Source organism: Neophocaena asiaeorientalis, unplaced genomic scaffold (assembly GCF_003031525.2).
Source record: "Neophocaena asiaeorientalis asiaeorientalis breed wild unplaced genomic scaffold, Neophocaena_asiaeorientalis_V1.1 scaffold230, whole genome shotgun sequence".
Classification (NCBI taxonomy): Eukaryota; Metazoa; Chordata; class Mammalia; order Artiodactyla; family Phocoenidae; genus Neophocaena; species Neophocaena asiaeorientalis.
This window is the reverse complement of record NW_020175186.1, coordinates 2,694,671-2,709,632: the sequence shown is the minus strand read 5'-3', so window position 1 is coordinate 2,709,632 and position 14,962 is coordinate 2,694,671. Positions and strand designations below refer to the sequence as shown.

At 40.7% G+C, this 14,962-nt stretch overlaps 1 protein-coding gene across 3 annotated transcripts in view; it reads right to left on the bottom strand.

Moving 5' to 3' along the window:
* The window catches only part of NELL1 (neural EGFL like 1), an 844,123-nt gene that overhangs the window by 618,256 nt on the left and 210,905 nt on the right, over positions 1-14,962 (bottom strand). For all 3 annotated transcript variants that reach the window (XM_024764657.1, XM_024764658.1, XM_024764659.1), the window contains one exon: positions 2,369-2,497. In XM_024764657.1, coding sequence (XP_024620425.1) covers positions 2,369-2,497 — 129 coding nt within the window. The remainder of the gene's footprint in view (positions 1-2,368; positions 2,498-14,962) is intronic.

Below are 14,962 nucleotides of genomic sequence, written 5' to 3'. Positions count from 1 at the left end.
AAATCAATCAATGTCATACACCATATTAACAAATTGAAGAATAAAAACCATATGATCATCACCAAAAAAAAAAGACACACAAACACAGAACCTCACACAGAGAAGATTTTTAACCCCTGCCTCTTCCTTCCTTCTTTGGGTTGCTGGTATGAGGACACCATGTCTGGGGCTATGGCAGCCACCACGCAACCACAGGAAAAGCCCAAGTGTGCTGAAGATGGCTGAATGAAAAGAGAGGAGGGTGTTTGCTCTAAATGTTGATATTCACTCTACTTGGTTCTCAGTGCCTCCCATCCAGATGCCCAGTATGTGACCCCTGTTTTAGTCCCTGAGTTCTATTCTTAGACTGTAAATGGGCTCTAATGTTTAGTCATTTCTCCTTCTCTTTATGAACATGCCCTCTGGAATTGTGGAATGTCCCCATGATCACAGAAAAATGACTAAAGCCCGAGGACATTACCATGACTCAAGGTGGTACCACAGTATACACTGACCCAAGGCCCCGTGCACACGAGTTGAGAAGCATGTTCAAGGAAACAGGGATTCAGACCTAAAATCGCTCAACCTCAACATAATGAATAAAATAAGGCCTCACACACAAAGGGTAGGCATAATACCACAAATGGTACCTCATAAAGTGATTCTATGTAACAAAAAATGAGGAGAGAATCAGAGTCCCAAAACAGCATTTGTACCAGCAATTTCCTCCCAGGTTCTGCCAGGTCTCAATAGCTAATGGGAGCCAGGAATGGTGGGTGCACTGCTTCCAATAGACAACTAACACACCTGCCAATGGTAGAATCAAGATTCAAATTATTTTGAGGTTCCTTCTATCATTTTTTATAATTGTTCATAGTCTCTCCCAACATATAGCAGAAGGTAAGAAAACAAATTTTTTAGACCACTACCTGGCTTGTGGGATATTTTCATGATAAATGGAGAGGAAAATGTTCACATTTTTTCATTTTAAAATTACAGTAATTTTCTGACAAAAAATACAAAATAGCATAAGATATAAAAAATAAATGTTAATGTGAAGTATTGAAATTAATAGTCCTCTTCCTCAAAATTGACAAATATGTAACATGATGTTAATGGATAGATGAAAAGGTTCATAACTAAAGGGCAACTTCACCCTCCCAGGTGGCATGTCTCCCAAATCAAGTTCAAATCTATACAGGTAAGCAAAAGGAAAAAAAAGTGTGTGTGTCGGGGGTTAACTATTAGTTAGACTTATATTGCTAATGAGAACCAAAGCAGTAATAAAGAAATTCTTCCAGAAGAAATGAAAAACAGAGGCTTCCTACCAGGTTCCAAACACTAACAGTAATTAGAAACATTTCCTTAACAACTGAAGAGGTCTTTAGTCAAAGCCAAAAAGTTAAGCAGGGGTCAACAACATAAAACAGAAGAATGGAAAGGAATCTACCATTATTGTCATCAACTGTCTTTACCTTGACAATACCTGACCCACCTGAGAACCAAATCAAGTAGGAGGAGAGTGACCAAGATCTTGCAGCATTTATTCCAGTCAAGACATCTACCTTCCTAATTAACAGAACACCAAGGTCCAATATACTAGTAAAGATGACAGGAATAATTAGGTCCAACCAGGATGGAAAAACAGCCTAGCCATCACTTTGCCTATAAGAATTTCTCTAAACTGATGGGAGAGAGCCAGTGAGCACTGGAGAAATGGATGGGCTCAGATTTTAGGGCACTGTACATGTAAATCCAAGGTCATAACTAATCCCTGATCCTCTGGTATATTAAAGGAACAGGAGTATGCAATGCTTGCCCCCAGCGTGCTGAGCATGGAAAGAGGGGTTCACATAAGACAGAGGAGTTGCTCTGCTCTATAAAGTAGAAAAGGGGGGTCACTGAAGCTTGAGGCCACCAACCTACTATACCAATCCATGTGCCAAAGTTATGAGTCCATCCGTCACTGGGACTTTTAGTAGAGTTTGGGAATTAGCAACACATGAATCAGTCATTAGGCAACGCAACTGAAAAAAAACGCTGCCCTTGGCAGGTGAAGATGATGCCAATTGGGTATAAGCTAGTATCAAAGCATCCATTCAAAAAGAGGATCCACCATGTAACATTTAACTGAAATTGAAGAAGACAATATACCCAAATAAGACAACATAAAACGAGGTGTTTATGGTTTTGCTGGTGATTGAAAGGTCTTGCTTTTACATGCTACTAAGCAGCCTGGATAAGTCAGAAGAAGAGAATATCCTAGATTGTTGGTATAATTTTTTATAGGATCCCATAGGACCAGAACCAAGTGAAGGCTTTCATTCTTCAACCACGTCTACCAAGAATATATTTCTCACAAGTTGACTTTATTCAATAGTTCACTTACCTTCACAGTAGGCAGAGTCTCCCTGGACAGAGATGTAACCATTCTTACACTCACAAGTAGCTTTGGTATTCCAGTTTTTGCACTCTGAGTTTTCACCACATTTAGGTCCTTCAGCACAAAAGTTATGACCTAGAAGAAGCAAATAAAATTTTACATCAGGAAAGAAAAGAATAAAAGACTTCCAAATAATAAAGCATGAGACATTTTTATTATATGTCAGCATACATGAGAACACGCCTTGGCAATATGCAAAGGTAAGCTGGCAAGGGGGTAGAAGAGTAGGACTAGGAAACTTTGGACCATCCCATGCTTCACATTTTTTCCCCCTCATATACAAACTTGCTAAAGTTGTTCCTTCTTGAAGGCTTTTATCCATGTTGATCCTGAATCTTCTTTCTACTGCCTTCTTATATGACTTGTCTTTCTATAATTGTTTTATTGCAAAATTTATGATACATAAGAGATATATAAAATGAATATATATGAATATATAAATTAAATGAATACAATATTATCAGTACCCCTTTATTACAGGTCCCCAATGAATCCTCCTCCCAGCCATCAGACAACTCTCTTAATTTGTGTGTTAAGCACTCCCTTACATATTTTTATAGTTTTACCATACATAGGTATGTATTTCAAAATTATAGATTATTTAGTTTTGCCCATTTTGAACTTCACATGTGAAATCATACTGTAATATCTTCCATGGTGGTTTTTTTCTATTCATCCATGTTAATGCCTATAGCTATCTTTCATTTATTTGTCAATGGTGTATAATATTCCATAGCATGAATATTCCAAAATTTATCCATTATACTACACATTGACATTTGAGTTATTTGCAGGTTTGGAATTACAAACAATGCTGCAAGAAATGTTCTTGAACATGCTTCCTGAGGCATACTTTTTTAACCGCATGTTTAACATTTCTTTGCCCAAGAGTCTTCTTGAATCTCAGACATTCCTTCTAGGATGGTTATTTTTCTTAATGTATCCTTTACAAGTTCCTTTAATGAAGATATTTTGATAGTAACTGTGCTCAATTTTAATTCATCTAAATATGTCCTTTGACCACCTCTTAACTGAAAAATAGCTTTTTTGGGTATAGAGTTATTTTGCTTCATCATTTTGAAGATATTCCATTGTTTTCTGGCTTCTATTATCACTGTTGAGAAGTCAGTTGTTAACCTAATCATCATTTCTTAGTATGTGACAAACACTTTCTCTGTGGCTTTTAAGATCTATTTTATTTGGTTGTTTGCTTGATGGGGAAGGGGGTTTGTTTGTATTCATTAACTTTAAGGTATTTAGGTGTGAATTTATTTTTATTTATTCTTCCTAGGATTCCTTGGGATTCTTGAATCTAAAGATTAAATCTTTTATCAATTTGCAAAATTATCAGGTACTTTCTCTTCAAACATTCTCTTTTCACCATTTTATCTATTCTCTCTTTCTGGAATTCGAATTAGATAAATATTATTCCTTCCTTCTCAAGCTCTCCTCCATGTTTCTTAGACTTGCTTTACTATTCCCCTTGCTTTTTTCTATGCTTCTGAATTCTGTTTAACTTTGGATGTATCTTTTGGTTTATTAATTCTCTCAAGTAGTGTCATGTTCTGTTTCAGTCATCCATATCATTTTTATTTTACTTACAATTTTATTTTGTAGAATTCAACTTCTTTCTTTTTCAGTCTCCTTGATCAAATTTGTGGTCCCTTATTCTTTCATCTTTTAATTTCCTTTTTTAAAAACATATTAGACATATTTTATACAGATAACTCCAGTATCTTCAGTCTTCCGACTTTATTAAAGTAAAATCAGCATCTGATTTTACAGTTTGTTTTGCTGAGTATCATGCATGAGGACTTATTTTCTTGTGTTTTGAGTGAGTCTTTTATTTGTGAGCTCATATTTATTAGGATTTAATATGCGGAAATTACTTGAGGTTTGGGCTGTAAAATTGTATTTCTTCAGAGAGCATCTGTGTTTGCTTTCGTCACGTGCCTGAGGGAACTATCAACCCACAATCACTTTAAATTACATTTTGCCTTGGGGCATAAAGATTGAGCCACACGGGTAGAATAAATTTAGGCCCTAAGCTTTCAGGAATGCAAACTTTTCTCCGCCATACTCGCTGTCTAGAGTCAAGACTGATAGGCAAGTCTTCTCTTGCAGAGTGGATGTTTCCTAGTCACCCACTGAGGATTTACCCTTCAAGGTTCTCGATTTATGCATCTCACACCAGCCCCAGGCTTTGTCTCCTGTCTACTTAAACAGTGTCCATTAGAAGCCAGATTCTACCATTCTACCCCCTGGGCAAATGCCAACTCCAGTGTGTTAACTTATCTCAAAACAATCACCCTTTTCCAACATTTCTGGTCTCTGATATTTTTTTCTCCTACCTCTATTACAAGCTGCACCAATTTCCTCCCGACCCCCACCCCCCAAAATTTATGTTATGCATCATTTTTAGGTGAACAAGAAGTAATAGGCTATGCCCACCACAGGAATTGTGAAGTTCAAATATAACAAGGTACATGAAGGTGCTTTATCATCTTTAACTCAGTACATTTTAGCAAATAATAATTATACTGCTACATCACATATGGCAGTCTCATAAAAAAACAACTGTTCTTGGAGAGGAGATCTAATTTATAATTCAGGGTCTATACCAATAAACAAAATAAATCGCTTTGCCTGTCTAGGTACGTATACCAGGAGAGGACAACATCAGTGATTTTCACACTGTTCCTCAGAATCCTGGGCACAGATGAGTTGTCAGATAGGGCTCAAGTCCCCCACCCCTGATTCAAATAGAATAGCTTTGTTTTTATATTTTTGATATAGTGATCATGTGAACAACAGTTTCTGGCTTTAAAAAATATAGAAAACACTGAACTGTATCAACTCCAAGTTTAATTCCTTTTGGTGATAATATTCTAGAATGTTTTTCCTTTGAAACAGAATTTTAAACCAACACTCTTTAGACCATACTTAGTCTAAAAGGTAACAACTCTTATTAAATAACATTCATGTACCTATATGTCTGGCATTACACTAGATGTTTTAAATGGGGATAATAATATATATTATTAATATGTGTGGAAAGAGTTAAATGCGCTAATACATATAAAGCACTTAGAGCAATTCTTGATACATACTAGGTGGTCACTAAATGTTAGCCACTGTGATGAGAATGATAATGATTATGATAATGATAATATTGACAACGACATAGAAGTTCAGATAAGTTGATAACACTGTTATCCTCAGCTTCAAGGTAAGAAAAGCCCAAACTCATTAATATCTAGCTAGTAAGTGGAGATGCTAAGATTCTAAATTAAGTCTGGTAAGCTCCAAGGCCCATGTACTTTTCCTGTATCCTCTCACAGAGCAAACCTAGCAAAAAAAAGTGAAAGATGTAGATGCTCCTTGTGACATTAGAGAGTAGATCCACAGGCTTAGGGGAGCGTGGTATCACATCCAGTCTCACTATCTGACCTGCTAACTGGAGATTGCCCCAGTCAAAATCAGAGGAAGAATTTGTTGGAATTGTGAAACATGTGTCAGTCAAGAACACTTTTACAAGGACTTGAAAAGCTTATAATAACCATTAAAAGTACGTGATGTTTTTGCTAGCAAAGGGACAATTTTTAGGCATCATAGCTTTCTTTGCCAGAGGAAGTGCCTGGCCTTCCCTCCCTACATCAGAATTGATCAATTAAGTTATCACATTTTCTTTCATTATAATCCTTGACTCAATGTCATATGTGCATCCTTTGTTACATGGCTGTGTTTTTTTTTTTCTTTCCCAAGACTGCAACGGTCCTCCTTCCACATGCATTTGACAGGCTGGAAAAAAGCCCCTCAAACGTTGTTGATTTTCCAATGCATATCTCTCTATCAAGCATGTGCCATATCAATTCACAATGCAGAGAGTTGGGTCAATTGTATTTCAAGGACAATGAAGGGCCCCTGTGAGACAAACCCAGTTTATGGACAAATCCACTTTGGTTGGGCCTCACCATTGTGCCAAAAACACGTGTCTTGTTTTGTTTTTAATTAATGCAGGCCTTTATTCAAGCAATATTTATTCTATTCAGTGCCTGCTTGCCTTTATGCATGAGTGAATAATCATCCAGTGAATTTGTATGGAGCACCTACTCTGTGGACTGCAGCGCTATGCAAGCTCCCGGGGGCAATGTCAAAATGTTTGAGACGATCCCTGACCACAAGGAAATTAGAAACTCTAAGGGGATATAAGCTAAATACAGGGGTAGTTAAGTTGTGAGCAGTACAAATTATCATAGTGTGTCAGAGAAGAAATCCCTTCTAGATGATGCAAAACTTGACCTTTGATTCATCACAGGTAGAAACCTGAAAAGGGGCAAGAAACAGATCCTAGTGGGAGGAATGGAACTCCAGCCCTTGAGGAAAAAGGGTAAGTTTAAAGAACCTCAAATAATCTGGCACAGTTGTAATAATAATGACTAACAGTTACTGAGCATGTAATATATGCTAGGCACTCAGTGAAGTGTTTCAGATGCATTATCCCACTTGATTCTGTTAACAACCCTATGAAACTGGAATTATTATCCCTATTTCACAGAGGTAGCAATTGAAGCTCAGAGAAGTTAGTGCACTTGTGAAAGTACACAGAGCCATATATATATGATATATATCACCCTCTTTCTTATATCACTGTCTTTTTTTCCCAGAATCAGCTGTGACCAGATTGTAGAATACACACGCACATGCGCACACATACTCAATATTCACGTTATTTTACTTGAATATTTTTAATAAGTAGCTCTAGAGTCTGTGGAATTATCGTCCTATAATTAGAAGCACACAGTGACATCATTTAACTAGTACCTGTCCAAATACAGAGAACACTTTTATTATAAAAGCTGCTATTTATTGAGTTTTTCTAACTTGCCAGGCATAGAGCTTCCCTGGTGGACCACTGGGTAAGACTCCGTGCTCCCAATGCAGGGAGCCTGGGTTCAATCTCTGGTCAGGGAACTAGGTCCCACATGCCACAACTAAGAGTCCGCATGCCACAACTAAGAAGCCCGCATGCTGCAACTAAGACCCAGCACAGCCTAAATAAATAAATACGTAAGTAAAACAGATTGGGTCATGTCACAATCCCCCTTAAAAAGAGGTAAGCATGTTACACACCTCAGCTAGGTAAGTAAGGGAAACCCTCACAGCAACCCTAAAGATTACTATTATCCTCACTTCACAGATTAGGAAAATGTGGTTGGGACTAGCTTATCCAAGGTAACACATCCAGGAAGTGGGAGAGTTATGATATGACTCAAGTTCTTGTTAAGACCACTAAGAAAATTATTATTCTATGATTTAAATACTTTGGGGCATAGACAACTACTAATGATCATTCTCTGATGATGTTTGTGGATCTCAACTCCTGCTATGCCCTATAAAATTTTTTTAAATAGCCCCATTTAGGACCCAACTGCAGGCTCTGCCAATCTGTTCTTAAGAAAAATTGAGACTAGGCCAATTCTTGTGCTCAATCTCTTCTGGCCTCTGGCTGAGAACATCCACGCTTCTCTAGAAGCAATAACAAAGGCTCACACCGCCCTCTAAAAGCATAGGAAATAACACTGTCTTGCATGTCCTACTTTACATACTGTTTTTTGTTGTTGTTGCTTTTGTTTTTGTTTTTTATGCGGTACGCGGGCCTCTCACTGTTGTGGTCTCTCCTGTTGCAGAGCACAGGCTCTGGACGCACAGGCTCAGCGGCCATGGCTCACGGGCCTAGCCGCTCCGCGGCATGTGGGATCTTCCTGAACCGGGGCATGAACCCGTGTCCCCTGCATCGGCAGGCGGACTCTCAACCACTGCGCCACCAGGGAAGCCCACATATTGTATTTTATGTCACTATAGCCATAGCCCACTTGACATTTCATTTGGATGTCCTCACGGTTGTCTTGCAGCTCACTGAAACTGAACTCTTAATTCCAAAATCCATGCTCTCCAAGTTCTCCATAACCATCTGCAGGACCTGTATCCACTTAAACCATCTTCTTCTTTCTTTATTTTTTTTGAGTCATCTTTGTCCTCTCTCCTCAAATACCGGCCCTTGCCAAGTTCTATTAATTTTATTTCATGAATATCTCTGGAATCTCTTTCTCCCCCACTCCACAGCAAGAAGAAAAACTCATCCTATTCCAAACTGTCATCTCTCAAATGGATAGCACTTTATTTGCCTTCCTGTTCCCCTTTTTGCCTGTCCCTAATCTATTTTCCTCACAAACAAATCCTTTTAAAACATAGATTGGTATGGACTTTTATACCCTACCAAACGTAAAATAGATAGCTAGTGGGAAGCAGCCGCATAGCACAGGGAGATCAGCTCAGTGCTTTGTGTCCACCTAGAGGGGTGGGATAGGGAGGGTGGGAGGGAGGGAGACGCAAGAGGGAAGAGATATGGGAACATATGTATATGTATAACTGATTCACTTTGTTATAAAGCAGAAACTAACACACCATTGTAAAGCAATTATACTCCAATAAAGATTTTTAAAATTTTAAGAAAACATAGACTGGGGGGGCTTCCCTAGTGGACCACTGGGTAAGACTCCGTGCTCCCAGTGCAGGGGGCCTGGGTTCAATCTCTGGTCAGGGAACTAGGTCCCACATGCCACAACTAAGAGTCCACATGCCGCAACTAAGAAGCCCGCATGCCACAACTAAGACCCAGCACAGCCTAAATAAATAAATACATAAGTAAAACAGATTGGGTCATGTCACAATCCCCCTTAAAAATCTTGTGAGGGCTTCCCATTTTACTTAAGAAAAAATACAAAATCCTTAACTTTGATTTGAAACAACAAACAGGCTCTCCTCTCCCTCTGTCATTTCCCTCCAATTGTATCAGCCTTTGTTTTAATTCCTCCAGTCTCTTTCCTGATTCAGGGTCTTTGCAAGCTTGTCCCACCAACTCAGAACATTATGATACATCCCTGCCAGAATAATTTCTACTCAGCCGTCAAGTCCCAGCTTAAATATATTCTATTCAGAGAAGGCTTTCTTGTCCCTCAGGTCTAAAGAAAATCTCATTACTCTCTCCCATACCACCCTATTCTTCTTGTTTATAGCAGGTATATCACAATTACTAGTTACATGTTAATTTCTGTGTTTATTTGTTGAATGTCTGTCTTCACATGAGAAGCTCACTTCTTCAAGGGAAAGGACCCTGTGAGTTTGTTTCCCTTGTGCCTAAGGCAATATCCAACACATTATAAACACTCCAATATTTGTAGAGCTAATGACTAAATCCTCAGTCTTTCAAAACTAGAATTAAAGGAGTGTTTTAAAGATGAATAAACCAAGGCTCAAAGATGTTAATTACCTTCCTTGTGGTCACGTAGCTAGCAGGGTGAAAGAGAGATATAAACCCAAATATGATTCTAATACCCAGTCTCTCTCCACCACTCTACACGACCTCCCAGCCATAATTTTAATCATTAAGGGACATTCAAGGAACGCCAACCCTGACCTGAAGAGACCAGTACTCCATCAGTCATTAGCAATTTCTAGTTCCTGACATGCCTTGAACCTTTCAAAGGAACAAACCTTATTTCTTTCTCCAGGACACAGTCCATTATTACTTGCTGCTTGGGGACTCAAAGTCAGAAGAAAAATAACATCACACGACAGAACACCATCCATGGATGAGATACCAAGATGAGTAAGACCCACTTGGAGCTTATTTACACTCGAGTGATGGAAATGAGCAGATGCTCAGAGGAAGACACACAGTCTGCTGAAATGGGATTCCAGGTTTTATTCCAAACACCTCCTTTAGTTCCTGGCAGAGGTACTATTCATTCATTTGACAAATATTAAGCCCCTGCTGTGTGCCCAGCCACTGTGCTAGACAATAGGGATGTAACAAAAAAGCCACAAACATCATAAACATGCCTTCATTCATCTAACACTCTAGCAGGGATGGCTACCCTTGAGTGTTGGGTTACAGGAAATACTGTGATGGAGAGGAGCAAGGTACTTCCGGAATGTATCACAGAGAAGGGTCCTAACACTAGGTATCAAAAGGAGATTTGAGGGATGAGTGAGGTTGACTGGACAAATCATAAGAGTTCCAAACACAGGGGGCAGCACGTGTCCACGACATGATCAAGGAAACTAAAGAAGAAACGTTAAGTGTTGGGGTCATATTTTCTCCTCTCATTGGGAGCGGTCTAAAATTTGGACTCCCTTCGTGGTCCTGAATCTAGAGTTCTACTGCCAGTGAAAGATCAATAACACTTGTAAAACTCTTTGCTTTCTTTAAATCCATTGGCCTAATCTGCATATAATAAACCCTGCCCATCGTAATGAAGCCCTCACACTGCCACTCTCCAGATCCCACTCTGTACCTTTTCATAATTACAGCAAACCATCCACCCATTCTCCTTCATCTCTGGTTTCTCCATCCAACAATGGATAAGCATCTTTATGGTTTACTACTGTGACTTCTTCCACAGCAAGGAATGAATAGGTCACTACCCCTGGGCAGGAGTTAGTTTCTCTAAGATAAAGTTTGATTCCACATAGGGCACCACTGCTTGTCCTCAATCTCCCGCCCCTAATGCATCCCCCAAGGGTCAAGCAGGTTACCTTTGAAATGACAATCTGAAAATGCACCTCAGATTCCTCTACACTAACTCAAATCCTAGAAAGCCAATACTCCTCATATCACTGCTGCTTGCCCAAGCTTGAAAGTCACAAGGAGCAAAGGTAAACTGAGTACAATATATTCCATGTGCCTAGCTGGTATGGAGACAGCTCCACCCATGGACTGGCCCTATAGGAGGGATACGGCCCAAAGATCCTTTACGGGAACAGGATGCCCTAACGTACTCCACAACCAACATACATACCACAGAAGCCTGGGCCCTGGAGGGGTGAGGACAGTCCTTTAGCTCCTGTGGACAGAGGGTTGTAACATCAGGATGGGCCTACTAGAGACAGAGCTCTGGATTCTCACAGGTTCTGTCTTAGAAAGCAATTGCTTTTTCTACAGTAGTCAACACTTAGGGGTCTTCCAGTCCAAGGCAGCCTGGTCTTAGTTTCAGGTCTTCTCTCTGGGGCAATGTGCCTCCTTCCCAAGGCTCCCTGGGCCTGGATCCATTGTGGCACTTTCAGGAACACAGAATTCAAGGGCTCCCTGAGACTGAACTCTTCTCCAAATGCCCTCTGTTCCCAACCTCAACAGTTGAGCATATAGCCTTGTCATTCCAGTGCCCACTGTGGCCCACGGCTGCAGGTATTTTGATCAGATTCCATCTATCAATATGCAGAGGACCTGACCCATCTATAAACGATGCGTTCCTCTATACAGGCACTAGTTTACCTTCTGATTAAGTGCCTCTTTTACAGGTCTCTTTTCATCTCAAATACACTGAAATCCTCTAAAACCATTTCAGTTACAAATTCATCTAAGATGATGAGGAGGTCTAGAAAAAAAGAAAATCATGCCACACCAAGACTCTTTGGGAGGAGTTAACTGAAGGGCATAAAATCTTAAGTAGTACAAGTAATAATCTCAACTAAGTTCAGCCCAGGCCAGATGACAAGGCAAGTGGGCGTGAATTAAAATGACAGGTAAACACATTGGGAACAGATGTCAGAAAGAACTTTTTCCTCAACACTGAAAAGCTTAAACATGCGGCCAAACCCTCCAAGGTCACTGGCAACACTGAAGATAAAATTAGAGCCAATTATGAAGGGAATAAAACCCTAAGGAGTGCAGCAAGCATTCTGGGATGAGCCACACGATTGGTGCGTTTTCCCGGAGCGATCCTGAGAAGACACAGTCAAGTTGGCTTTTGTTCCCCCTTCAACTGAGAGCACTGGCAACTTATGAGCAATCTTTTTCCGCTGGGGCTACATCCACACTTTTGTTACTCCTTCCAAGGCAGAAGCACAGACGTCACTAAGGTACCCACTCCCCTTTCTCCACCCTCGTGGCCTTATGCTTAAGTGGACGGGCTCCTGCTATAGCCATTACCTCAAGGTAATGATGAGGGTAAACAAATTTCATGCTGCCAGCACACAGTCCTGAGGCATCAGAAACAAACTGCACCAGTGATTAGGGCTGCTCTGGGCAGTGCCGCTGGTGACTGAGATGGTGGATCCCAGCAACTGCAAAGTGGCTTCTCCCTGCCAACGTCTAACATCTTGATTCTTTTTGCATGTGTCTTCCCTAACTGTCCTGCAGTTCTGTCCCTAACAGCATCCTGGCTGCACCAGTAGCCCTGTGGATATAACTACCTGTTCAGCTGATTACCTTCAGTTTTCTCTGAAGGGTAGAGAAATGAGTTACAGCATTTGTCGTTACCCAAGATTTGAAGAGGCAAGGTGTCCAAGCACCGAGTCTGGATATCGGTTCTGCTGATACAACGAACAGTATAAATCAGCCAGAGCCTGTTATCCTTAACTCGAAGGTCTTAGGTCTGATTCCCACAAAGAGAAAAACCCAGTATAAAGCTATAATCTGCACCTCTCTCCTTGAATGGAAGCAAGAGGGGGAGGGAGCTGTATCACCATACCACCGTATCAGAAAATGGGCATGACTCAGTGTAAAAAAAAAATTAGCTTCATAATCAAGCCAACATGTTAGGTCTTGAGGAAAAAAGTTATAACTCTGCAAAATGGGTCTTAACACTATTTCACAGATGAAACAGAGCCTTCAGCTGGTACTGAAAATAATTTCATTCAGTCATTGACGTGAAAACGACAGGACTATTCTCTATGGTAGGATCATAACTTCATCCCTCCCTTTTCTCCTACATTCAAAGAATCGATTCATAAAATGTAATCATTAGGGCTTCCCTGGTGGCGCAGTGGTTGGGAGTCCGCCTGCCGATGCAGAGGACACGGTTCGTGCCCCGGTCTGGGAAGATCCCACATGCCGCGGAGCGGCTGGGCCCGTGAGCCATGGCCGCTGAGCCTGCGCATCCGGAGCCTGTGCTCCGCAAGGGGAGAGGCCACAACAGTGAGAGGCCCGCGTACCGCAAAAACAAACAAACAAAACAAAGCGTTATTTTTTCCAAGTTGGAGAGCTTTATGGATACTATTTAATCAACCAACAGGGGGCAAAAAGCACCGTCTGTGCTTTCTCAAATTCCAGTCTAAACCTAATGAAAATAAACCTTGGAAAACTTCAAATCCCCAAGCAGGCATGAGAAAGGCTTTGACTCAGATTTCTGAGCGATGATACTGAGGGGTGATTTCCCTCAGACTAAAGACCTGACACTCCCAGTAAGACAAAGAGAGATGATAAATATGCTAATTGAAGGGCCTTCAGTACAGGTATTGAAAGAGGCTACAGCCACTTCCGTGTCTGTAATCAATAATATCAGGGTGGCTGAAACCACACCACTGTGCTCATCCCTGAAATAAGTATTTCAGGTCATCAGTCTTACCTCTCTCTGTTCGCTCGCTGCCTGTCAATCAGGAGACAGTCTCAATCCACAAAGCCAATGGTATAGCCTCTCCATATGCAGGATAAAAATTAGTTTACACAGCAATTGAGCGTTTCTCATCTTTTCATTACTTTCTGGTTTTGAGAGGGGCAAGGAGGAGGGGGAAGGAGAACTGAATAACGTGCCTTAGAAGAGGCCCAGCGGGCTTTCCCAGTCTAATTAGAATCAAAACTGTCCAGCTGCCCTCATCTTCCAAGACTCCACTCAGAAAACACGAGCACAGAGGAAAAGGTAAAAGACAAACAGAAGTCAAAGGGGAAAAATATCTCCCACAATATTGTGAGAAACTCTTAGGCTACTTTTAAGGACGCTGTTGGGAAATAAACTGGAATTAAGAGACACAGAGCAAAATTCATGGAAAGCATAGGTCAAGACAATGGACCTTTGAGCGCATCTGGATGGATTTTTTTGTCCATCATCACATAAATTTTACATTTTTATGAAAAAGAGAACACCCCACTGCCCAGACAAATATCCTTTTCATTTCCTGATTGTCCAATGTGCAGAGCAAGTCCCAGTATGTGGACAAGTGGGCTAAATGTTCTGGGCTCCTCTCTGCTATGGGTCAACAGGAAAGGAGGTAATGACAGTAAATGGTGCTGACAAGGGCTTCAGTCAAAAATAACGCTTTTTTCATTCTAGGGTCTGAATTCTGAGATAGGAATAGATAGGAGAAACCTAAGAGAATCCATATACCCAAATGGTTTCATTCAACCTGCTTCCCAGGAAAAGAACCTCTCCACCTTTTCCCTATCTCTTCTAAAGACACACGTTGGTTCCTGTTAAAACACAGACTTGTCAAGGGACATAAATAACTCCCTCACTCACACGCGCCTCCAAGAAAAACCATCAGCTGCTAAATAAAAGAGCTGGTAGTTTCCCGGCTGAGAAGGAAGCAGGTGGGAGGAAGAAGAAAATCCTCAACTGTACAGATTGGCCCTGGCTATGATCGCATCTATGAAGCCGTATTCCTGCCTCCCAGTTTTCCCTCAAAGCTGACTTAGCTTTGGTAAAAGCCACCAGGTCGCTAGCAACAGGAGCCTTAAATGAGTCAACTTTTCAATGAGAT